Source organism: Myotis daubentonii, chromosome 4 (assembly GCF_963259705.1).
Source record: "Myotis daubentonii chromosome 4, mMyoDau2.1, whole genome shotgun sequence".
NCBI lineage: Eukaryota > Metazoa > Chordata > Mammalia > Chiroptera > Vespertilionidae > Myotis > Myotis daubentonii.
Window position 1 is genome coordinate 8979580 of NC_081843.1, and position 24036 is coordinate 9003615.

Here is a 24036-nt window from a genome sequence, read left to right on the forward strand (position 1 = left end):
GGCTCAGTGGTTGGGCATGGACCCATGAACCAGGAGGTCAGGGTTGGTTCAGGTCAGGGCACGTGCCGGGGGTTGCGGGCTCCATCCCCGGTCGGGGGCGTGCAGTAGGCGGCCGATGGATGGTTCTCATTGATGTTTCTCTCTTTCTCCCTCTCCCTTCATCTCTCTGAAAATCAATAAAGACATTTTTATTTTAGAAAATATTCTGTGGCCCTCGCTGGTGTGGCTCAGTGGATGGCGCCTCTGCCTGCGGACTGAAGGGTCCCGGGTTCAATTCCGGCCAAGGGCACATGCCCAGGTTGCGGGCTCGATCCCCAGTGGGGGGTGTGCAGGAGGCAGCCAATCAGTGATTCTCTCTCATCATTGATGTTTCTCTCTCTCCCTCTCCCTTTCCTCTCTGAAATCAATAAAAATATATTTAAAATTAAAAATAAAAATTCTGTGGCCACAGCAGGTCTGGAACACGGCGGTTCCAGATGCTCTTCCCCCCCGCCCCCCCTCCCGCCCCACCCCACCCCGTAACTGGAAGTAGCGGGTCTCAGGGATGCGGGTCCCTCCAGGACTCCTCGGGCCGGGGTCCGGTCGCTCGCGCGGCCCAGCTGCAGAGAACAGGGAGGCACCAGACCGGGAGAGGCGGCGGGAGGCGGGGCCGCGGGTCCGGCAGGAATCGCCACGTGGCGGGCTCCACCCAGGCGCCCGCGGAGCCCTGCGGCCCCTCGCGGAGGAAGATTGTCCCTCCGCCGCCGCCGTAGCCGACCGGGAGCAGGCCCCGCCCACGTGCCCGTCCCGCGGGCGGAGGGGCGTGACCGGGATGGCGGGCCGGGCCGGTGTTGGGGCTGCGCTGTGCTCCGAGCGGTTCGGCTCCCAGGCGGCCCGGGGCTGCAGCGCCGCCGCCGACGGGAGCCTGCGGTGGGAGGCCTGGGGGCGGCGCTGGTGGGGGGGCGCGGGGGGAGCTCCGGGGTCCGCCGCACCCCCTCTCCCGCGCCTGCTGAGCGTGTTCCTGCCGCAGGGCTTCCCCGACAGCGTCAGCCCGGACTACCTGCCCTACCAGCTGTGGGACTCCGTGCAGGTCAGCGCGGGGCAGCGGCGGGCTGGGCCAGGCTCGGCGGAGCTGTGACAGGCCCCAGGTGCGCCCCACGGAGAGCTGCTCGCCCTCCCGCCCCCGAGCCCACGCCTCGCCCTCTCCTCCATTCTCCAGGCCTTTGCTTCCAGCCTCTCGGGCTCCCTGGCGACCCACGCAGTCCTGCTGGGCATAGGGGTGGGAAATGCCAGCGCCTCCGTGTCGGCCGCCACGGCCACTTGGCTGCTGAAAGGTAAGCTGGCCCCTGGAGCGTGACCCGCCGCTACTCTCAGCCCCGCCGCCTGTGGCCGCTTTTTCCTCCACCGAGAAGCCCAGCTCCCTCTCGCCCTCTCCCACGTTCTGGCCTCCAGCCCCGGGCTGTGCTGGGTGTATTTCTAGAGCCATGCCTGAGTGGGTCCGGGAGCCACGTCTCCCCGGTGCCTAGAACAGGGCCTTGCGTCCTGCTAAAGAAAGAACAAAATTCAGCCGAGTAAATGTTATAGATCTTAATCGGCTTTATTCAGTGACTAGTGGTCCAGTGCACAAAATTCGTGCATTGCACAGGGTTGGTGTTCCTCAGCCTGGCCTGCACCCTCTCCAATCTGGGAACCCTCGGGGGATGTCTGACTGCTGGTTTAGGCCTGATCCCTCTTGCAATCCAGGACCGCTGGCTCCTAACTGCTCGCCTGCCTGCCTGATCACCCCTAACCACTCCGCCTGCTGGCCTGCTCACTCCAAACTACCTCTGCCTCTGTCCCACCACTATGGCTTTGTCTGGAAGGTCTAATTAGCATATTACCCTTTTAGATGAACTGGGTGGCTGCCCACTGCTGGAATACCCTCATCCCCTACAACTGCAGACACTACCCTGTTCAAAGTCCCTAAGTCACCAGGAGCCCAGATCCCTAACTAACAGCTCCTCCCCCCACCCCCCCCCACCCCCACTTTACTCCCAGGCTCCTGTGGAGGATTGCTGAGGTGACTGAAAGCACCATCTGCCTGCCGCGTGGGGAATTGGGTGGCACCAGAAAAAAATGTGTAGTTGGTTCTGAGTAGGAGACAGGAGGTTCTGAGAAGAATGAAAGGCATTTTAGATTTTCTGGGGTGCTAGATGGTGCTATAAATAGTAAATGTAGTAATCGTCTGTTAAGTGTGCACAGCCTTTTGGAAAACCACGAAGAAATAAAAGTTGCAGGCTGGTTCCCTGCCGCCCGGAGAGTGGAGGAGAGAAGAAAAGGGAGACTGCCCCTGCTCCACACCAGGACCCTGGCGCTCTGCGCTGTCCTTGGGGTTGCACTGCCATTCCCAGGGAGGATTTATCTTTATTTTTAAATATATTGATTTCAGAGAGGAAGGGAAAGGAAGAGAGAGAATCATTGATCGGCTGCCTCCTGCACACCCCACACTGGGGATCGAGCCTACAACCCAGGCATGTGCCCTGACCAGGTATCAAACCATCCTGATTCATAGGTCGATGCTTAACCCATGAGCCACATTGGCCAGGATTTAAAACGGGGAATTCGGATTTTCTGTAAAATGTCCTATTTTTGTTCACCTATCTTCTTATTCAGTTGCTTCGTCTGTGAAAGGAAATGATTCCTCTCAAACTCAGGACTGTTGTGAAGAGTGGAAGGCATATATATCTCAGGAGCCTGCCAGGGTGCTTCGCAGTCTCCCTCAAGTGCAGGAGTAGGTAAAAGGCCTCAGTCTGGGGGTACCGCTGGCTAATAACCAGCATTCTAGTATCCTCCTCAAACACCTGCCTCTGACCTCAGGAAATACAAATCTGGGACTTGAGCAGCGACCCCATGGCCGACTGCACCTTTAATCTCTTGCTAGGTATGCCGCCCAGCTAGAAGGCCTCCGTGCCTAAAGAGCGAGGCTGCAGGAGGAGGACATGTGGTTCCAGTGGAGAATGGGGAAGGCTGATATAGTATATCACCACCTTATGTGTTGTGAGAAGCTCCCAACCCTCCTTTCCACAGCCAGCTCCCTTCTTGCCTCTCCCACCTAAGGATCCATGTCCTTCAGCTCAAACAAGTGGGGAATCCTCTGCCTGCTGTATCTGCCCCCTCCGCCGCCCGCTGTATGAGGCCTTTCCGGTTGTGGGTTCTCAGATGGTCCTTGAACGTAATGAGTGCTACTTTCAGTGGAAGGTGTAGTGTAAACCGATAGGCACACCTTCTGTGCAGGACCAGATGGTAGATATTGTGCACTCTGGGTGCTGTATAGTTTCAGTCACAACAACCGGATTCTGCCATTGTGTCACAAAAACATCCATGGACAAGCTGTTGCTAACCTAAAAGTAAAGGGCCTTCCAAAGTTAGAGGCAACAAGCATTTATTCGGGATTCCTGCCTCCCTCCCTGACCTTGGCGGTCGAGCCTGCGAGGTGGGGAGCAGCTGGTGGCTCCCGCTCGGCCTTGGGCTGGCTGCAGTCTTCGTCTGAGTGTGGTGGAAGTGCTGGCTCCAATAAGATGAGACTTTTGCTGCTGCTCCAGGTGGTGGCTTGGCGTTTGGTCCAGAGCGATGCCTCAGCCAACCTGGGCGGCATGCCTAGCGAGAGATTAAAGGTGCAGGCGGCCCCCGGGCTGCTGCTCAAGTTCCCGATTTGTACCTCCTGAGGTCATAGGCAGGTGTTTGGGAGTATCTGCTGGTTATTAGCCAGCGGTACTCCCAGACATCCACACTGAGGTAGAGAATTACCTCGCTCAACCAATATATAGACACATAGCGTCTTTCCTGTCATCTTCAAACTAGTATTAATAGGCTGAATAGTTGTTGGCAAGGATCCTTTTGCTTTCTTTGGCAAGCAAGCTCCTAGTATCTGGCAGTGGGACTAAGAAAATAAGGTCTGTGCATGTATGATGGTTTTTCTTCTTGAGCAACATGATTGAGAAACAGTGTATGTCAACTGTGCATTTGAGATAACTTTCAGTGATGGCCTGTGTGGTCTAAGCTGGAGTCTGGTCACCTTCCATCCATGCGGCAGCCCACTCAAGTTCTTGACAGTGAAATGAAGCCCGGCCCTAGCTGGTGTGGCTCAGTGGATAGAGCGTCGGCCTGCGGACTGAAGGCTCCCGGGTTCAAATCCTTTCAAGGACACATGCCCAGGTTGCAGGCTTGATCCCCAGTGGGGGGTGTGCAGGAGGCAGCCAATCAATGATTCTCTCATCATTGATGTTTCTATCTCTCTCTCCCTCTCCCTTCCTCTCTGAATAAAAATATATATTTTTAAAAAATGTGCAAGCAACACTCTGTGGCAGATGATCGACACTGTCTGACACAATTTGAGCTTGCTACAGCAACAAAGTCTAACTATTCCGGTGCTCTCCTCTGAGACAAGCCGTTACATAGACTTAGACAGTGTTAAATTAAGTTAAATTAAAAAAAAAAAATGAAGCCCAGTGTGCATATGGATTCAATCCCTTATCATCGATCATAGCCCACCTGTCAGCACTGAAAACTCTTTTACATTAAGGGATTTTGCAAGAGCAATGTGACTGACCTGTACTGAAGACAGTAAGCTGTTACTACAGACCAGATGCTTTCGTAGAGAGAGAGAGAAATGTCGCCTGGTTGCCTCCTGCACTACTAGGGATCGAGCCCACAACCTGGGCATATGCCCTGATGGGGACTCAAACTGGCAACCTTTCAGTGCACGGAATGGTGCCCAACCAACTGAGCCACACCAGGGCAGACCAGATGGCAGACTCGGTGTACCTCTTGGAAAACCTCAATGCAAGACAGGCTTTCAGTGCTGGCACATTTTGGAATTCTGCACATTGGTGGAGTGCAATAATAACTGTATGGTTATCCCCCCCCCCAGTACACTCAGTTAATTTTTTTTTAAATGCAAGCATTACTACTTGTACCTTTTTTCCTTAGTCATATTTGAAATAGTAGCAAAATGAGTTAGAATTTGATTTTTTTTCAAAGATACCTGTTATGATTTTTATATGAATTTTCCTTTTTTATAGCTTAGCATTGATCTTTTTGGGGATACAGCTGAAGTTCTCAAATACTTTGTGAGTTTATCAGGCATCTCTAATTTGGTCATGTCCAACTTATACAGGTTTCAAAATGCTGCAGAGCATTATGCAAGTTTATGGGGAGAGATCCTTTTAATTGATGTTGGAGGGAGAGAGGAGCATCAATCCACTGCCTCCGGCATGCACCCCAATAGGATTGAACCCACAACTTGGGCAAGTGCCCCCCGCCTGGGAATCAGACTGATGATGACCTGGTGCATGGGATGATGCTCAGCTAACTGAGCCACACTGGCCAGAGCAAGAGACCAACTGTTTTCTTTCTTTTTTTAATATGTTTTTATGATTTTAGAGAGAAAAAGAGAGAGAGAGAGAAACATCAATCGGATTGAACCCGCAACCTGAGTATGTGCCCTGATTGGGAATTGAACCTGCAACCTTTTGGTGCACAGTGTGATGCTCACCCAACTGAGCCACACTGGCCAGGGCCAGCTGCTTTTTGAGTCCTGTTATAGTTCAAGTGTGTTGCCTTGACCAATCTATTGAGTTGATTAACTGGGCCTTTATCCTTAACTCGGTAAAAAACTAAGCAGATATAAGTTAAATAAAACGTAGAATTTATTGTCCAGCATACCTGTTAGCAATGTATTTAACAGTCATCTGCTTACATTTTTACTTTTGACTGACAGATTTCAAAAGGCATATACTTTAGATTAACACACAAATAATAGATCATTTACCATTTTTAGGATAATTGAAACTGACCTCACCAGAAAACTTAGGTGAATTTCTTTACAACATTAATATTAGATGACCCGAGATCACTTGTCTAATTTAACTTGCCTAACATATATCAGAATTATATATTTGAGGAACAAAATTGAAATATTTTATTCAGTGAATTTAATATCTTTTCAGCATTCTAAAAAGACTCTAAGCCCCAGCCGGTTTGGCTCAGTGGATAGAGCGTCGGCCTGCGAACTGAAAGGTCCCAGGTTCGATTCCGGTCAAGGGCACATGCCCGGGTGGTGGGCTCGATCCCCAGGGGGGACTTGCAGGAGGCAGCCGATCCATGATTCTCTCTCATCATGGATGTTTCTCTCTCTCTCTCCCTCTTCCTTCCTCTCTGAAATCAATAAAATATATATTTTAAAAAATACTCTAAGAATAATTTAGCAGAAATATGACCATAATGTAGAAAAATATTCACATAGCAATAGTCATAACATACTTCGGCCTCCATATAGGAATAGAAGTGATAGGTCCAGATTTGTTAGTGGAAATCAAGAGGTTTATGGAGAAGTTAGGAGATAATTCAACATCGGGTCCACCAAACACTTAGCACAACCGTATACGTTGTGTTGAATGCATGTCTGGGAATGATCACGGTTGTGACAGACTCGAGGTGGACCATGCTGTAATCTCTGGCTGACAGGAAGTTAGTCGGCAGAAAATGGATTAAAATGCCTTATCCTTTTTATGAAGTATGCAGAGCTGTTAACCTAAGTTCATATAGTGCAAGAGACGATACAGTTTAAGCTGGGGACTTACTTCCAGGTTGTTAGTATTCAGGTGTAAGAACATTTTGCTGTCTCGGACTAGGGCTAACACTTGTCAGCTTGGTTTGTGCCAGCCCACACTTCCTATCTTCTGCAAGTGGAACACACTGCCCAGTGTGGCCAGGGTCTGTCTTCCTCTAGAGCAGAGGTTCTCAACCTGTGGGTCGCGACCCCTTTGGCAGTCGAACGACCCTTTCGCAGGGGTCGCCTAAGACCACCCTGCATATCAGATATTTACATGATGATTCATAATAGTAGCAACATTGCAGTTATGAAGTAGCAACATGAGGAACTGTATTAAAGGGCCAGAAGGTTGTGAACCACTACCTAGGGCAGTGATGGCGAACCTTTTGAGCTCGGCGTGTCAGCATTTTGAAAAACCCTAACTTAACTCTGGTGCCGTGTCACATATAGAAATTTTTTGATCTTTGCAACCATAGTAAAACAAAGACTTATATTTTTGATATTTATTTTATATATTTAAATGCCATTTAACAAAGAAAAATCAACCAAAAAAATGAGTTTGCATGTCACCTCTGACACGCGTGTCATAGGTTCGCCATCACTGGCCTAGTGACAGTAAACCGTTTAGACCTTAAATGTTCCCATGTATCTGACAGGGATTTGATTCTAACTTTTCCATGTTTGCCTTAGGTGAATAAATTATCTTTTAGAGAATAGCTTTTGGTAGCTTAGACTGTGATAAAACTCAGCTATTTTGTTGATACTCACCTCAATATTGTTGTTTTATCTTTAGCCGTATTTAAATCCAGGATTTAATGGAGTTTAGTGAAAAAATAGTAGGAAGCATGAATATAAAAAATATTAAGGGGAAAGGGAAAGTTTAAATGAAGCTAGTTGGAATATAGCTTTATTCTTAACATTTCAGAATTTATTAGTTGCTTACAAATTTGTGTGGCTGTGTAGTTTATAAATGTCTTTGTACTATGTATATATTTCTAAATATATTTTTATTGATTTCAAAGAGGAAAGGAGAGTGATAGAAGCATCAATGATGAGAGAATCATTGATGGGCTGCCTCCTGCATGCCCCACACGAGGGATCAAGCCCACAACTCGGGCATGTGCCCTGACCGGGAAATGAACCATGACCTGGCTCATAGGTCAGGGCTCAACCACTAAGCCATGCCAGCTGGGCTCTTTGTAGTATATTAATTAGAACATGACACCGGGTTGACTAATGTTATTGGGTCTGTACCATAGTTGCTATTATGGAAGAAATTATTTGTTAGATTAATTTTTTTTTAAATATATTTTATTGATTTTTTAGAGAGAGATAGAGAGCCAGAAACATCGATCAGCTGCCTCCCGCACATCTCCCACTGGGGATGTGCCCGCAACCCAGGTACATGCCCTTGACCGGAATCAAACCTGGGACCCTTCAGTCCGCAGGCCGACGCTCCATCCACTGAGCCAAACCGGTTTCGGCTAGATTAATTTTTTTAACGTTAAAAAAAAAGAATAACTGTGGGAAGCATTGATCCAGGCAGAAGCCCACATCCAATTAGGAGGCAAATGCCATGGATGTGAGAAGGGGAAGGAAACAATTACATCCGTAGAAGGAAGGCGTTTCTGTGAGTGCAGATAGCAATGTAGTGGTGCCGATTCTTAGCAGTGTTTAATTTTCAGTCACAGACACAGTATCTGCTTTCTTGTTTTCTTTGCAAACAGTTCCTTAGGCACAAGGTTGCTTTAGTTCCAGTCTAAAGATTATTTTCCTTTGCTTTAACTTTCTAAAGGTTTGAGGCTTAAGACGTGCCAGGCAGTTCCTCTGGGATGGCAGCTCCAGGTCCATTTTTTTTTTCTGTTTTTTGTTTTGTTTTTTCGTTTGTTTGTTTGTTTTACACTATAAATGAATGGGCACAGCTGTGTTCCAGTGAAATTTTATTTACAAAGACAGGGATTGAAAGCCCACACGCTTGGGCTAAATCTGTTTTTTCATACTGACGACTGTTTTTTTGCTCTTACACTGCATTTGGAGCCTGGAGCCATCATTTTCCAGGTCACTGTGGTATCCCCCTGTCTCTGTGCCTGGCACAGAGTAGGTAGCCAGTAAGCATCTGTTGTGCGAATGATGGTTGGCTGATTCCAGAGACTTCTCTGACTCTTTCTAGCCTGAGGAGGCCTCTCCCTCTGCCCCACACCCCCAGTTCTCTGTCACCCACCTGCAGCTCACATCCTTTTTATTTATTTGCATAATACTGACCACCTGTGAACCTGCTGCCCAGCCTGAGAGCCAGAGTATCAGCAGTCACCTCTGAACTTTCCACACAGCATCCAGCTCTTTGTAGTGGTTTTACCATATAGATATAAACCTAAACACCACATTGTTTAGTTTTCTTTGTTTTAGAGCTTTATGAAAAGTACTAGTGGCCCAGTGCATGAAATTCATGTGGGTGGGGGGGGTGGGGGTGGGGGAGATTCCCTCAGCCCAGCCTGTACCCTCTCCAATCGGGGACTCCTTGGGGGATGTCCAACTGCCCTCCCACAATCTGGGACCGCTGGCTCCTAACCGCTCACCTGCCTACCTGCCTGATTGCCCCTAACCCCTCTGCCTGCCTGCCTGATCGCCCCTAATTGCCCTGCCCTGCCGGCCTGATCTCACCCCTAACTGCTCTCCCCTGCCGACCTGATCGCCCCTAACTGCTTCTGCCTGCCTGATCATCCCTAACTGCCCTCCCCTGCCGGCCTGATTGCCCCTAACCCTCTGCCGGCCTGATCTTGTTCCTCAACTGCCCTCCCCTGCCGGCCTGATTGCCCCTAACCCTCTGCCGGCCTGATCTTGTTCCTCAACTGCCCTCCCCTGCTGGCCTGATTGCCCCTAACTGCCTCTGCCTCGGCCCCCCCTCACCATGGCTTTGTCTGGAAGGAAGTCGGACGTCCGGAAGATGGCCGGTCGACGTGGTCTAATTAGCATATTACCCTTTTATTAGTATAGATACTATGCTGTATACAGTCTTCATGGCTGACTTTCATGTCAGGTTTTACCAGGAGTCAGCCGTGTTGATGTGAGTAGCTGCAGTCCATCGGCTTTTCACAAAAAGCTGTCTGATGTGCCACGCATTGAATGTACCAGAACTCACCTGTGCATTCCGCCAATGAGCATTTGTGTTTTCTCAGCTTTTGTTGTTATGAACAATGCCGCAAAGACTCTTCCTGGCCCATGGTGCACATGGTACAGCGTTCTCTGGGTGTGACAGAACTGCTAAGTCTAGGCGCTTCTGCCCGTCCTGCAGCTATGTCTGTCTAGAACTTACCGTGCCAGGCTACACGTCCAAGGACAGTGACGCAAGGCGCCAGGGTCTGCCAGGCCCCACGGGCTCAAGGCTTTTCTCATTCCTCACCAGTGCCTCTCTCCCCCAGATTCAACTGGCATGCTGGGCCGCATCATCTTTGCCTGGTGGAAGGGGTGAGTTTGTCCTCCAGGTCAGAGACTTCTGGCCGCTCTCCCCACAGTGGTCATATCTGTCTTAGCCCTGGCTGTATTTTCAGCTCCACCTCTCTCCTACCAGTTTCCAGTCATCAGGATCCTGCCTGACATGGGATCCATGTCACCATTTATCTAGAAGGGATTAAAGGTTTTGTGCCGCCTGCTTCCTCCTTAGGTCAGTACTGGGCAACCTCAGTGATTGAGTGTCTTCTGTTAATTGTGATTGTGGGGTGCAGTGAGATAGTTTATGCCCAGTGCTTAGCACATTGCGTGGCACATAATATGTGCCAGTGAACACGGGCTGCTATTAACTAACGTGCCTCACAAGCTCCTGTATGTCATCTCTAATCCTCATAACTTTTTAGAGGAGGGCTGAATGTGTACATGTCACAGGTGTGAAGCAAACCTAGAGAGGGAAGTCACCCATGTCACACAGCTCGTAGCAGTGAGGTGGGACTTGAACCTAGAGCTGTACTCTTTCTGTGGCAGCCGCAGGCTGCTTCTGGGCAGAGCCCTAGGCCAGGCCCATGTGTTCCGTCAGGGGTTCCCCATGTGTGTCCATCCCCCACCCAGGAGGCTCCCTTTCCCTCTGGGAGATTTCAAGTTAAGGGTCAGGGCTAATGCTGCATATGCTGGGCTGTGCTGGGGCTGCAGCATCTCCTGCCCTGGGGAGTGGTCCCAGGGGTGTGTGCAGGGGCCAGGGATCGCTGCCGGCCGCAGAGGTGGGCACTGCGGTGCTGTGTAGCTGAAATACCCTGGCCTGGATGTCAGAACCTGGCTCTCTCCTGGCCTGTCCCACACTCTCCATGTGATCCCAGGGGAGTCATCTCCCTTCTCTGGGCTGATGAGCTGTCAAATGCAGGGCTACACTAAATATAGTGTTTACCAGTCCAAAATATGGGGACTTCTTGCTGGGTCTCCTCAAAGCAGGAGGAAGGGGGAGGAGACGGCAGAGGGGCCCAGGGAGAGCCTCTCTCAGCAGAGGCCCAGAGGGTGGGGTGCAGGGTTAGTAAGGGGGAGCACTAAGTGACCCCAGAGACCCTCTCAGCTAATGGTGGCGTTCCGGGCAGCAGTGACAGGGTGCTGGGACAGATGTCTGCTGGTTGTGGGTTTTCCCGAGCCCCTCAGACCGTACCGTGGCCTGAGGAGGGCCAGCACTGCCCACAGGACGTGTTTTCGTCTGGAATCCAAATTGCAAACCAACCTCTCCTCCCCAACAGGAGCAAACTGGACTGTAATGCCAAGCAGTGGAGGTGAGGAGCTGGGACTAAGGGAAGGGGAGTGTTCTATTGTGAAGGTCTCTCACCTCTGACCTCTGACCTCTGACCCTTTCCCCAGGCTTTTTGCTGACATCCTCAACGATATAGCCATGTTCCTCGAGATTATGGCTCCCATATTACCAATCTGTTTCACCATGACCATCTGCATCAGCAATCTGGCCAAGGTACTCACCTGGGGCATCCCTCTACCCAAGACACCTGCCTTAGTGGTGCCGCCTGGGCTCACCTGGGGCCCACAGTGAGCCCAGCCTGGGCCCTTCGTTCTGGGCACTTCTAGAAAAGTGAAAAGCTTCAGATGCTCCTGCCCAGACCCAGCCGTACTCTGATCCTCCTTCAGCCACAGCCTCTGTGGCTCCCAGTCTGCAGTGGCACCGGGAGCCGCCGTACCGGCGAGGGAGCCCTGAGCTGGGAGAGGAAGGGCGCTCCTGTGCCAGCATCTTGGGACCAGCTCCACGCTACCTTTCATTCTCTCAGGAACATGTTTATTGAATACCAGCTGCATGTTTGGCACGGAATGTGGGCCTTCCTGTCTTTGGACAAAAGCCACGAAATTAAACAAATTTATAGAATTATAGCTCCAGATAGTCCAGATGAGAAGTGGAGGGGCAAGAGGGCTCAGCAGTGAGTGGGGCCCAGTGAGGGATGGAGGAGGTCCCCAGGGACTGGGCCTGAAGAATGAGTGGAAGGTGCAGGGTGGCAGGTCTGAGCAGAAGGAAGTGGGGGTCACGGTCCAGCGGTAGGCAGACAGCGCAGACTGGTGGTGAGGCGAGGGCCAGTGGGGCGAATGCGAGCTCTTGGTCCCGCCTGGCCGCTCCCCTCAGGTCCTTTAGGCCGCTCCATCCAGATGAGGTTCCGAAAGAGCTTGGCCATGCCGCTTCCGCAGTGCTGCCAGGTTCAGACAGTACTCACAGTGGGGACTCCGCCTCCCTGGCCCATGCACTCAATGAAGAACCGTATTTAAAGGGCCAGAAGGTTGAGAACCACTGCTCTAGGGTCACCAGAGCCTGGTTTTCTCAAGCTGGTTTGAGCCATTTACTTGGCTCACCCACAGAAGTGTCTGTGTTCACAGCTAGGGCCACTCTGACCTTCACCCCTCCCTGTCCCCACCAGTGCATCGTGAGCGTGGCTGGCGGGGCCACTCGGGCTGCACTGACCATGCACCAGGCCCGGAGAAACAACATGGCCGACGTGTCAGCCAAGGACGGCAGCCAGGTGAGCGGCCGGGCTGGTGGGACGGCGTGAGGGGGGCGGTGGGGGGGGGGGGGGCACAGGCCAGGTCACAGTTTGGGAGTGTGGAGAGAAGCACCTGAGCGCTCCTGGGGGAGGGGTGGGAGACCGGCAGGAAGAAATGTGGGTGCTCCCTGCTCTGACTTTCAGGACGGGTGGTCCGGTGTGAGGGCCTGGGCTCTGGGGGCAGTAAGTCCAAGCTGGTCACCCCAGCCTCTGCCCATCGCCCCTGTGGCAAGAATGAGCCCTGGCCCTGGCCCTCTTTAGGCCATGCCCCCACTCTGGGAGGAGGACCTTCTGATCATGTGAGGCCCACAGGTTAAAGCTCGTGGTCACTCAAAAAGTGCTCAGCATGCGAGGTGGCTGGGGTCACTGACTGGCCACAGGCACCCACTCAGCAGTTTAGAGGCCTCTGGCCCAGCCCCTCAGCTGACCAGGGGAGCCTGGAGTGGGGGTGTCGCCACCCCCACAGGCTGAACACTACCGTCCCCCTTGGTCCTCATGCTAAGTGCTTAAGTATATTGCATCATGTAATTCTCACTCCGACCCTATAACGTCCATGTTGTTACTACCCCTGAACACATCCCAGGTCGCCCTGTGCTGTGTTACTGCCTCTGTGGATGGAGGAAGCCGGGAGCCTTGGAAAATACGCTTGGGGTGGGGGAGGCTGAGGGGTGAGGAGGAGAGTTGATGAGAGAGAAAAGTGCGGTCCAGGGGTGTCAGAAGTGTGACAGGTTTTCTTTGGCACTGAAGCAATCTAGAAGCCTCTCTCCTCTCCAGGTCCACTTTCTGGCCTTTTCTTAAATTGTTTTGTTTAGTTTCTAAATAGAACCTTTTTTAATACATTTTTATTGATTTCAGGGAGGAAAGGAGCGGGAGAGAGAAACATCAGTGATGAGAGAGAATCATTGATCAGCTGCCTCTTGCACGCCCCCTACTGGGGATCGAGCCCACAACCCGCACATGTGCGCTGACCCTGAGGTCGATACTCAACCACTGAGCCACACCAGCTGGGCAAATTTGCCCTTTTGTAACCACCAAGAAAACACTTCCCCCACACTGTGGACATTTACTTGCCTAAGCATAGAACTACTCAGCTGACTCCTGCAAAACAAAGAAAATGTTTCAAGGGCATTGTATCTGCCAGAGCAGCAGCTGGCATCTTTTTTTGATTGTTTGTTAATCCACACCTGAGGATATTTTTTTCATTGAATTTTAGAGAGAGTGGAAAGGAGGGAGGGAGGGGGGCATTGATGAGAAAGACACATCCATGGATTGCCTCCCATACACTGACCAGGGCTGGGGATTGAACCTGGAACCCAGGTACTGAACCCAGGTACGTGATTGACTAAGAATCAAACCAGTGACCAGACACTCTAACCACTGAGCAACACTTGCCAGGGTGCAGCTGGTGTCTTAAATGACGGTGCACTCACTAAAGATGTTGAAAATTTACCAGGCACCCTCCGTGTGTGGAGCCCTGGGTGGCTCTGGGGCTGGGAGGGATGTTGTGAAAGGCTCTCAGGGACACTCAGTCTGGCCTGCGGGGGAGCCGAGCCCTCCAACTCCCACCCGTCTGCCCTTTTCCAGGAGACACTGGTAAACCTGGCAGGTCTCCTGGTCAGCCTCCTGATGCTTCCCCTGGTGTCAGATTGCCCTAGGTAAGCGAGGGCAAGCGAGGGACGGAGGTGCCCGGCTGGGCCTCTGTCCCTGCTGACCGCCTCATGCTCTCGTTCCAGCTTCAGCCTTGGCTGTTTCTTCCTCCTCACTGCCCTCCACGTCTACGCCAACTACCGGGCCGTCCGAGCCCTTGTCATAGAGACCCTGAACGAAGGCCGGCTCTCGCTGGTCCTGAAGCACTTCCTTCAGCGGGGGGAGGTGCTTGACCCCACCTCAGCCAATCAGATGGAGCCGCTGTGGACAGGTGACCCACCCCTTGGTCTGAAGTTTTATGTCTCTCAGTCTGTCCTCCTGCCTGGGACTCCTGACTCCAACTTCCCACAGGTTTCTGGCCGTCTCTGTCTCTGTCCTTGGGGGTCCCCCTACATCGCTTGGTTTCCAGGTAAGTAGCCCAGTGTCCCACTCATCACTACTGGCCCCCCACTCCCCACACATGCGCCTCATTCCAGTTACACACTGGCCTTCCTTGACCAGACCCCCCTCTGCTCGGGGTCCTTATTTCCACTGAACGGACTTGGGGTCAGCATGGGTGCTTGAGTGCAGTGGGTGTGTAACGGAGAGGAGCTATAAAGGGTATATTTGTGCCCTAGCAGGTTGTTCAGTGGTCAAGTGGTCAGAGCATCGGCCCTTGGACTGAGGGTCACTGGTTCGATTCCAGTCAAGGGCTTGTACCTCCGTTGCAGGCTCGATCCCTGGCCCCAGTTGGGCATGTGCCAAACAACCAATCAATATAGCTCTCTCACATCGATGTTTTTCTCTCTGTCTCTCCCCCTCCCTTCCACTCTCCCTAAAAAATCAATGAAAAAAACACACACCCTCGGGTAAGGATTAACCAAAAAAAAAAAAAGGTTATATTTGTTGGATAAAGGAGTACTGGGTGGATGGGGCAAATGGATGGCTAGATGCAGAAGGGAGGGTGGCTGTGGGGTGCGTGAGGAATGGCTAAGGGATGGTGGGAAGTGGGTGAAGAACATGAATAGGCAGTTATGGCTCACAGGTGGCTGTTCATTTGACAGGGCGGTTACCCTGCCTTTGCTTTCTCCTCCCCACTGCACTCCCTTTCCTTCAGTGTCGTTGAGCTGCAGCAACTGGCTGAGGGACACCAAGAACCTTACCTCCTTCGCTGGGACCAGTCTCAAAGTAAGTGTTTCCCGCCTTAGACTCACCGCCTGGGGTCGGCTCCCATTCCTCCAGCTCCAGGCCCGCAAGCCCTGCACAGTTTGGAGCCCACCTGGTGCCCTGAGCCAGCTCTTGACTAAGACTCCAGTGTTCAATTATAGCCGTTCAATCCCTTTGCCGCTCTGTAAAACGGAGCCAACGGCGCCTGCCTTTTTCCTGCAGTGTGTTTGGAGGATCGGATAAGATGATACGTAAGAGCACTGTGTACATGGCAGCACACTCAGATAAGGCGGTTCCCTTTAGATGTCTCAGGGGGACCACTTTTCTCTCATCCCAAGTCACTCCTTGAGGAAAAAAGTACTAAAGGTTACTGTTCTGCTGGTCGTATGTTAAAAGGTGCTTACTCTCATGAGCCATTAAAAACATGCAAAATAAACCCACCTCCGTGAGCCGCAGTGACGTTGCGTTTGGAAAGTGGGCATTTCAGTCTGGCAGAGCATTGGGGGCAGCAGGAGGTGACGTTGGGGAGGAAAGGGGAGACGGCCCTCCACGCCAGCCAAGGCCTCGGGCAGACAGGGATGAAGCGAGGTTGTGGGATCAAGAGTGTTTGGGGAGGTGGCCTTCCCTGGTACCGGTCTGTCCCTGGGTCTCCAGATCAGGTACAGGTCGTGCTGAGCCAGGAGGCAGGCCCTGAGACCGTCCTAAGGGCCGCCACACACGGGCTGGTGCTCGGCGCCCTGCGGGAAGACGGGCCCCTCCCAAGAGAGCTGGGCGAGCTGAGGAGCCAGGTGCGGGCAGGTAAGAGCCTCTCAGCCTAGGCTGCTGATGACTCCAGGGGTGGAGAGAGGCTGTTCAGCCTGGGGACCCAAGAACTCTTCTGCGTCCCCATCCAGGCCCTAACACAGAGAGCTGGGTCATCGTCAAGGAGACACACCGGGTGCTGGACGAGCTTTTCCCAGAGTTCTTGAGAGGTAACATCCCGCAGGCTCTCAGCCCCTGAGCCTTCTCCCCAGGGCCCTGCCTGCCCCGCCCCCGCACCTGGGTCGAGGTAGATCTGGTTCTCTGAGCAGAAGTGTGGGCCTCAGTTTCTGCAGGATGGAGATTAGGATGGTCCCTGAGGCTGTCAGTGCTGTCTCTGTATGTAGTCCCAGTTGGCATTGAAGAACCAGGGTGAAAGGGGGCTCACAGATGACTGGTGCCAATCTTTTATTAGCCGCTGTTCCATCCCACCCCTTCTCCATGGCTAGCTCAGTGAGTTCCCGCTGCACCAGATGAGGTGTTAGCCTCATTTTTAGCCAGAAGTCACCCAGCAGAGGCCAGGGGAGCCAGAGCAGGGCATAAGGCCTGCACCCAACCTGTGCCACTCCTTACCACTCTCTCCAGGGTCAGCCCAGCCTCCTCCCCAGCATCCCCTAGTACCAATACCCCCATGACCTCTCCCCAGGGCTGCAGGATGCGGGCTGGGAGACTGAGAAGCACCAGCTGGAGGTGGATGAGTGGAGGGCCACATGGCTCCTGTCTCCAGAAAAGAAGGTCTTGTGAGCAGCCCAGATGGAGGCCAGACAGGGCCCGAAGCAAGAGCATTGGCTGCAGCAGGATGTGGGAAAGGCAGCTTTATTTTTCACGGGGAACGGCTGTGGCAGGTTGGCCGGGGCCTCAGGAGGTAACTGCCTGCCACATGGCTTGGGCCCCAGACAGGGACAAGGTAGAGAGAAGAGGAATCATGGCTTTCCTCCTGCCCTGCCTGTGGCTCAGGGTGCCCAGCACAGTCAGCCTCAGGCATAAAAGCCCCAGAGGAAGGTGGCCACGGCCATCATGAGCAGGGCGTTGAGGTTGACCACACGGGCCCAGTGCGGGTCCTCACTGATGTCCTCCAGCCGCCTGGCTGCCGCATCCATCTCCTCCTGGGTGGGGGGCGGGGGACTGCCTGCCCCGCCCCTGCCCATTCCACAGAACCAGAGCAGGCACCCTCGGAGCGGGCCTGGTGCCGGGGGCGGGGGCTCTGGGAGAAATTGAAGCCCGACAGTTAGTGTGAGGGAACTTGCCGCCCTCAGCTCTGCAGCCCCACCTCCTGGGCGGTGCCTCACCCTCCATCTCCACCGCGTGCTCCAGACGCCCGTTCTGTACAGGGGCTGAGGCCGGACCGTCCAGCTCCTCAGCGTCCAGGTCCTCCCGCTCCTCCTTGCTGTGCCGGAGACTGAAAACCAGGCGGTGGAGCTGGGGAGAGGTGGAGCAGGGACCAAATGGGAGTTCTGTTTCCCCGCCTCAGGCCCTGGTGTCTCCTGTCCACACTGGCACGTCCTATCCTCCCTCCGTCCTGCGCGTACGCAGCCCAGGCTCAGTCACTCAAACATGGCCTCTTGGCTGCCCTTGCCCCTCGGGCTAAACCAAGCTCCTCAGCTGGGTGTTTAAAGCTCTTGGCCCTCCTTCACCCAGAGGCTCCTGTCCGCTCCAAATTGTAGTACTTAGTCTCCAGGCTCAGTCCTAGCTGTCCCTTCCTGTGGGTATTTGCTCGGATTTCCTCCTGTGGCCTTCCCCCTACTGCTCCGCCCGTGGAATCCTGTCCATCCTTCTGGCCCCAACCAGCCCTGCCCTGGGCACTTGCCCTGCAGCACAAGACCAAGCCCTGTTGTGGGCTTTCAGGAAAGTGTCCTGTCCCTCAGCCACCATCAGCCTGTTTTGAGTCCCAAAGGCCAGGCCAAGGACTTTGGGAACTTGAATCACTTCCCCTACAATCTTCAAGCCATCTCCCCCAAACCACCTCAAATAAATGTCATTAAATGAAAACATTGTGATGGCTTTGCAAATGCGACTTCAAACTGGACTCCCCGCCTGCCCTCCCCAGCCCTCAGTATAGGAAACGGGGTCCTCTCCACTGGGTGGTCCTGGGAGCTACTGGCGAACAGCGGAGGGGGCCACGCCGGCCCACGTGGCACATGCTTGGTGGCCGCCCGGAGGCGACACCTACGTGCTTGCGCGGGATGGGCGCTGTGCACAGTGAGATGACGATGGTTAGGAGGCCCGAGCAGACGAAGAGCACGATGGCGAAGTAGAGGTAGTGCACCCCGCAGAGGAGTGCCGGGCATGCGGAGGGTCGGACGCAGCTGCCGGAGCCAAAGGAAAACTCGGGAATAAGGCGCGCCAGGCCCATCAGCAGGCCCCCGATCAGTCCCCAGAAGGCACCCTGCGGGGGGACGAGCGTCAGCCTTCTCCGAGTGAGGTCGGCCCTGCGCCAAGCGGACAGCTCCGCGCGTGCTCACCTTCTCGTTGACGCGGGGCATGAAGAGCGCCAGCACGAAGACCGCGGACACGGGCGGCGCCAGGTAGCTGGAGACGGCCTGGATGTAGTCGAAGAGCTGCCCGCCCTGGGCCGCCTGCACCACGGGCAGCCAGGCCACCGACACCGCCACGATGAACACCACCCAGAGCCTGCGGGGGGCGGCCATCAGACCTCCCCGGGCCCCTCTCCCCAGCCCTGCCAATGCGCCGTCCCCTTCCCGGGGTGACTCGGGCGCACCGTCCTACTAGCAGCAGCTCGCGGTCCCCCGCGCGAGGCCGCAGGCGCGTGTAGATGTCCATGGTGAACAGGGTGCTGCTGCTGTTGAAGATGGAGGCCAGCGAGGACATCAGTGCGGCCAGCATGACCGCCAGCATGAGTCCTCGCAGACCTGCGGGCCGATGGGAGCAGTGAGTCCCGGAAACCAGGGCGGGGGCGGGGGGGGGGGCGGGCTGAGCAGCCGGTGATCCCTCCCCCGTCAGGCTCCAGAGCCGCCCACACTGTGGGCCGGGGCCACCTGTGTGCTCGCCCTCACCGTTGGGCATGAGCTTGACGACGAGCCGCGGGTAGGCGATGTTGGAGCAGCCCACCTCGGTGCCGCACACGCGCTTGCACACCTCGGGCACCACGCACGCCACTTCGTCTGGGGGAGAGGGCACGACACACCTAGGACAGGGCCTGGTCCGGGAACGCGGATCCCTGCAGTGGGGACTGGGAATCTAACGGAGAGGAGGTGGGAGCCCTGGAGGGAGGCGGGATTGGATGGCCAGGGTCCCACATCTTAGGGGAAGCGGATGCCCGGTCCTTCTGCAGGAAGGGGCCTGGGTGGGGCACACATTACCCGGGTAAAGAATGCGGCTGATCATGCCCGGCATGACCATCAGGAACATGGGCATCAGCTTCAAGTAGCCGCACAGGATGCAGCCCGCCTTGATGTGGGTCAGGTTCTTCCCCGCCAGGCAGCGCTGCACGATGACCTGTGACCCAGGGCGTCCAGCGCCTGTGGCCAGTGCCAGACACCCCGCCTCCTAGCCCTCGCCTCAGGCGCTAACTCAGCGCTGCAGCAATTCCGCTCCATGCACAGCCCCTGCGGGTTGGACCCGGCTTCCTCGGGTTTAGCTCCACCCGGCAGGGTTCCCACGCCCTCAGCCCAGCCCCACTGGATGGTTTCAGGCTCCACCCATCTCAGCCCCGCTCACCCTAGTTCTGGCTCTGCCCCAGCCTTGCTCCCCACCCAACCCCTGACCTCGCACCTGGTCGCTGCACCAGTACCAGCCGGAGACGATGGTCAGCCCCAGGAGCAGCGCAGGCCAGGGCAGGTCCCCCGTGACAGGGTCCCGGAGCAGATGGTAGGAGTCGGGCCGGGGTTGGTAGCAGGAGCTGGAGATGTTGCCCACGGCCGGATCCTCCGACACCGTCAGCGACGTCATTGCCCCCAAGTATTTGTCGAAAAGCCCAGAATACCCGCCCACCTCATGGAAGGCTGTGTGGGCAAAACCGTCAGGGGACCGGGCACCCGCGCCAAGGCCCTCCCTAGAACCCACACCTGGGACTCGTGGTGTCCCAGCTTCCAGCGTGAGCCCTGCCCTCGGCCTCCGCCCCCTCCCCACGGGGCATACCGTAACCCATGAGGATGCAGGCGCCCCCGAGAATGACGAAGGTCTGCACGGTATCCGTGTACATCAGCGCCGCCAGCCCTCCTGCAAGGGGCCTGGTCAGTGGGGGCAGCCCGGACAGGCTGCTGCTAGTGCAGACCGCGTGGTTGTTGGAATATGAAGAGGTGCCCCTTCCCGGAGAACACGTTTCAAAGCCATGGCCCACTCCCTGGCTCAAGCACTCGTGAAGCGGAGGCGGGACTGCGAGCAGAGTCAGGCTGCGTGGCTCCTATCACACCCCTAGCCCCTCCCTTCCCTACGCGCCGCACGGCCACCTGTCACAGTGTAGACCATGGTGATGCCCAGGAGCGCGATGACGGAGGCGTAGATGTTCCAGCCGAGAGCCTGTTGAATGAATACCGCCCCCGAGAACATGTCCACCTGGGGGAGGAGCGGGCAGGCAGGTCAGGCCCAGAGGCCGGGGCAGGGGCGCAGTTCCACCTCCTGCCCGGACCACAGCGCTGGGTGGTCACGCCTCAAAGGCGCGCTCATTTTTCCATACCCTGACCTCCCCAGGTCTCACCCACGGTGGCTGTGGCCCCAGAAATGCATGACTCCCAACCCCCATCGGGACCTCACGTCCACTTCTCCTTGGTCCCGCCCCCTCCAGGACTTTGCAAAGCGCTTCCATCCGCGGCCCCGCCCTTCCAGGGCCCTGTCCCGCCCGCCTCGCGCGCACCGAGATCTTGGTGAAGATGTACAGAAAGAGCGAGAGCACGGACAGGTAGAGGCGGATGCGATGGCCGCCGAAGCGCTTGCGCAGGTACTGCGGCATGGTAATGACGCCCGCCGTCAGGTACACCGGCACGAAGAGCCAGCCGAGCAGCAGCACCACAAACAGCGCCTGCGGGCACAGGGCAGCTGGGCGACTCCCAGTCCCAGACCCGCCTGCAGCGCCTCCTACCCCTGAGGGTAGGAGACCCCTCTCTCCTTCTTGGGCTTTTCACTAGAGCCCTCCTTGCCTCCCAGGCCACCACCCCTGGCCAGTCCTTCCCAAGAGGTCCCTGCCCCTGACCCCCAAGCACTGGAGTCCAAGCACAGACCCCTCAGCCTGACCCCAGCTTCGCCAGGAAGGGCTCCCCTCCCCTCCCAACCCAGGAAACCAGGGAGGCTCAGCTCAGAGGCCTCCTCCTCCAAGAAGCCCTGAGCGCAAAGCCCTGACGCCCCAGCTTTCCAAGGTGCGCCTCAGTCCCAGAGCCTTGTCTCCCACTTCTGCAAGGGCTTTAACTCGGCCCAGGACCTCATAGGCCACACTTCCGAGAGCATCGGAACAAGCACTTCACTGTCGCTGAGGCTGTGCACCCCACTTCCGAGAGGAGTACGTAGGCCACGGAGGTAGGGGCTGGTCCCGGCTCACATGGCAGGTCAGCAGCAGGACCTACCCCTACTTTGAAAGTGGTCATTTCCTACATCCCTCTGCTTCCAAGCTGGACCCGTGACCCTCACCTGAAGCCAACTGCACCCACAATCAGTCTCACACCCGCCCTGCCTGAGCCTCCCTAGGCGTACCCTTCCAGGGGTTCCCACTGAGGGTGGGGGTTACTGGCAAAAAGGGGGCTCACATTCCACTCAAATCCAGCCACAGCCAAGCCGCTGGCAGCACCAGTCCCCGCCAGGCCCACAAAGTGGCCACTGCCGATGTTGCTGGCAAAGAGAGAGGCCCCGACCTGGGCGGCGGGGGCACGGTGAGCAGGATGCTTCTCTAGCCCCCTCCGCCCCCACAGCCCGCTCTCTCACCGGCCACCACACCATGCTCCGTCCGGCCAGGAAGTAGCCGCCCACGGTGCCTCTGTTGGTTCTGCACATGGACTGGGGGACAGGAGTTGGGGGAGACCTGGGCTCAGGGCGCGTCTTTGGACCTCATTAGCCTTCTCAACACATTCCTCAGCCTTGTTTCAGGCTGAAGATTAACCCGCGCTCTGCTCCCCAATGGTTCACACCCCACCCCCACAACCTCTTCCCAGGCCCCCAGAGCCACCCAAGCCCTAAGCTGTTGTCCAGCTACCCAAGCCTGACTTTTCCGGGGCCCTGGTTCAGGCCATGGGCTTCTGTCAGCCATGACATAGATGGCGAACAGAGGCCTCACTTAGAATGCTGTCCCCGAGGACAGCCAACCAAGGATGGGAGGCAAAGAATGAGTGGTGATTAGGCCTCTTACGGCTATCAAAAGACTTATTTGGGGGGACAAGTCTCCCCCCTCCTTTCCCAAGTACCTGGTTTCTCCCTCAAGGATCTAGGCATCCTGCCCCTACTGCCACCTGCAGTTTCCCTGCGCCAGGCCCCAGAAACCTGGCCCCAGCAGCACCCCCCCCCCTAACTTCTCACCCACAAGCCGACACCAATGACCAGCAGGAAGTAAGCAGCAATGACCACGATGTCAGCAGGGTTGTCGATTAAGACCCTCTGCTCCTCCAGCTCTGGCGCCAAGCTTGCCTCTGTGTAGTTCTCCATTCTGTCCAGGATCTGCCCCTCAAGGGACCAGCCCCGGGGTTCTCTCAGGGGAGGGGTTAATGGTTACCTCAGGTGCAGTGAGCTGACAAATCACCCAGGCCTTGTCCCCCCTCCCCGCCTTTGTTTAGCTGAATCAGGTCACATCAAGACCGAAGGCTGGGCCTGGGGAGGTGGACCCTTTCAAGTCCAGGAACAGTCCTTCCTGGGCCTCAGCCCCTACCTCTTCCCTAGTGCCTCAGGCTCAAAATCACCCCTAAAACACGCCAACTTTTCAGCCTTGACCTAGGGAGTCTGGCTGAGTCAGCCCCTGGTTCTGACCAATCCAGAGGGAGCATCTTCAAACCCTCGCCTGACATTGCGAGTCCCCTGCTCAGAAGCACTCCATAGCTCTCCATCACAGTCAGGGCCTGCCACGCCCCAACCCCGCCCACCCTTGCCCTTTCCCCCAACCAAATCTAGTTTCCTTCCTACTCCTTTGCCCTGCCCAACTCGTGTATGTTCATACCCCAAACCTCTGCTTGGAATGCCTCCCTGTCTCCCAACAGCCAACTCCGACCCAGCCTTCAGTACCCAGCCCTGTTACTGCTTAGCAAAGACTTGCTTGCCTTTTCTGACACAGTTCCCAGCACACTGAGTGGCCCTCCTCTGGGCCCATCTCTGTCTCCCCAACAGGCTGGAGCCTCCCCAAGAGCGGGCGTGATGTGGTTCGTCCCCGGAGTTGGTGAAGAGCCGTGTCTCTGCCTGTCTTCTGGAATGGACCAGCCTTGGACGTCTGACCATGGCAGTTGGGTGCATGCCAGAGATGGGGAATTGAATGAATTATGTTTGGGGAATGCCTTAAAAGCAGACCCCCAAAATGAGAACTGGAGTGCAAGGACTTCACTGGGGAGGTGATCCCAATAGGGACTGTGAAGGAGTGAGAAGGAAGACAGAAAAAGGCAAAAAGCCAATGAAGGGTGTGTCCACAGACAGGTTACCACTGTGCACAATTGGAATCCAACCCCAGCGGGGAGGGGACCCTCTGAGACGGTGGAGAGCAACCTCAGAACTGACCCTCAAGCAGCCAGGAAGCTCGGGTGTCTCTTCGCCAACTCCTGTCTCTAACTAGTTAGAGGTACAGAACCCCCTTCCCCCACTTCAGCCCTGTGGGGTGCAAGAGCACACTCCTCCCCCAGAGAGCACCCTCCAGATACCTGGGAAGAGCTGGGGAGGCTAGGCATAGGGGCAGTGTCTACATATGACTTCCGGGTGGGCCGAGCACTGTGGGTAGGGCAGCCACATGTCTGCTCG

General features: G+C 55.4%; 2 protein-coding genes, 1 non-coding gene and 1 pseudogene across 3 annotated transcripts; 3 read left to right on the plus strand and 1 right to left on the minus strand.

Moving 5' to 3' along the window:
- Positions 1 to 785: 785 nt before the first annotated feature.
- Positions 786 to 18150, plus strand: RUSF1 (RUS family member 1). The gene is made up of 13 exons (XM_059692151.1): positions 786 to 1069; positions 1199 to 1313; positions 9991 to 10036; positions 11278 to 11310; positions 11396 to 11501; positions 12448 to 12549; positions 14155 to 14225; positions 14304 to 14488; positions 14569 to 14626; positions 15314 to 15384; positions 16018 to 16161; positions 16257 to 16334; positions 16808 to 18150. Exons 1-13 carry the CDS (start codon positions 812 to 814, stop codon positions 16903 to 16905), a joined length of 1365 nt encoding a protein of 454 aa, XP_059548134.1. The 5' UTR covers positions 786 to 811; the 3' UTR covers positions 16906 to 18150.
- On the plus strand, positions 2003 to 4353 carry LOC132232688 (thioredoxin reductase-like selenoprotein T; annotated as a pseudogene).
- Positions 4307 to 4427, plus strand: LOC132233967 (small nucleolar RNA SNORA28). Its single transcript, XR_009452807.1, has one exon. It is a non-coding gene; the product is annotated as a small nucleolar RNA SNORA28 (small nucleolar RNA).
- SLC5A2 (solute carrier family 5 member 2) lies at positions 17139 to 23155 on the minus strand. Its single transcript, XM_059692148.1, has 14 exons — positions 22621 to 23155; positions 22033 to 22104; positions 21858 to 21962; positions 20975 to 21139; positions 20571 to 20676; positions 20260 to 20340; positions 19894 to 20123; positions 19482 to 19617; positions 19176 to 19283; positions 18881 to 19031; positions 18624 to 18792; positions 18332 to 18547; positions 17451 to 17580; positions 17139 to 17365 (listed from the first exon to the last, which is right to left on the minus strand). The coding sequence occupies exons 1-14, from the start codon at positions 22744 to 22746 to the stop codon at positions 17139 to 17141; spliced, it is 2022 nt and encodes a 673-aa protein (XP_059548131.1). The 5' UTR covers positions 22747 to 23155.
- Between the last annotated feature and the right edge of the window lie 881 nt (positions 23156 to 24036).

Excerpts from the sequence above, each read along its gene's own strand:
- RUSF1 (XM_059692151.1), top strand. The coding sequence starts at position 812 with ATGGCGGGCCGGGCCGGTGTTGGGGCTGCGCTGTGCTCCGAGCGGTTC. Across the intron at positions 1,070-1,198 it reads AGCTGTGGGACTCCGTGCAG|GCCTTTGCTTCCAGCCTCTC; the intron begins GTCAGCGCGGGG and ends TCCATTCTCCAG. Across the intron at positions 12,550-14,154 it reads CAGCCAAGGACGGCAGCCAG|GAGACACTGGTAAACCTGGC; the intron begins GTGAGCGGCCGG and ends GCCCTTTTCCAG.
- SLC5A2 (XM_059692148.1), bottom strand. The coding sequence starts at position 22,746 with ATGGAGAACTACACAGAGGCAAGCTTGGCGCCAGAGCTGGAGGAGCAG. Across the intron at positions 19,284-19,481 it reads CAGCCGCATTCTTTACCCGG|ACGAAGTGGCGTGCGTGGTG; the intron begins GTAATGTGTGCC and ends CCTCTCCCCCAG. Across the intron at positions 17,581-18,331 it reads CGCCCATCCCGCGCAAGCAC|CTCCACCGCCTGGTTTTCAG; the intron begins GTAGGTGTCGCC and ends ACCTCTCCCCAG.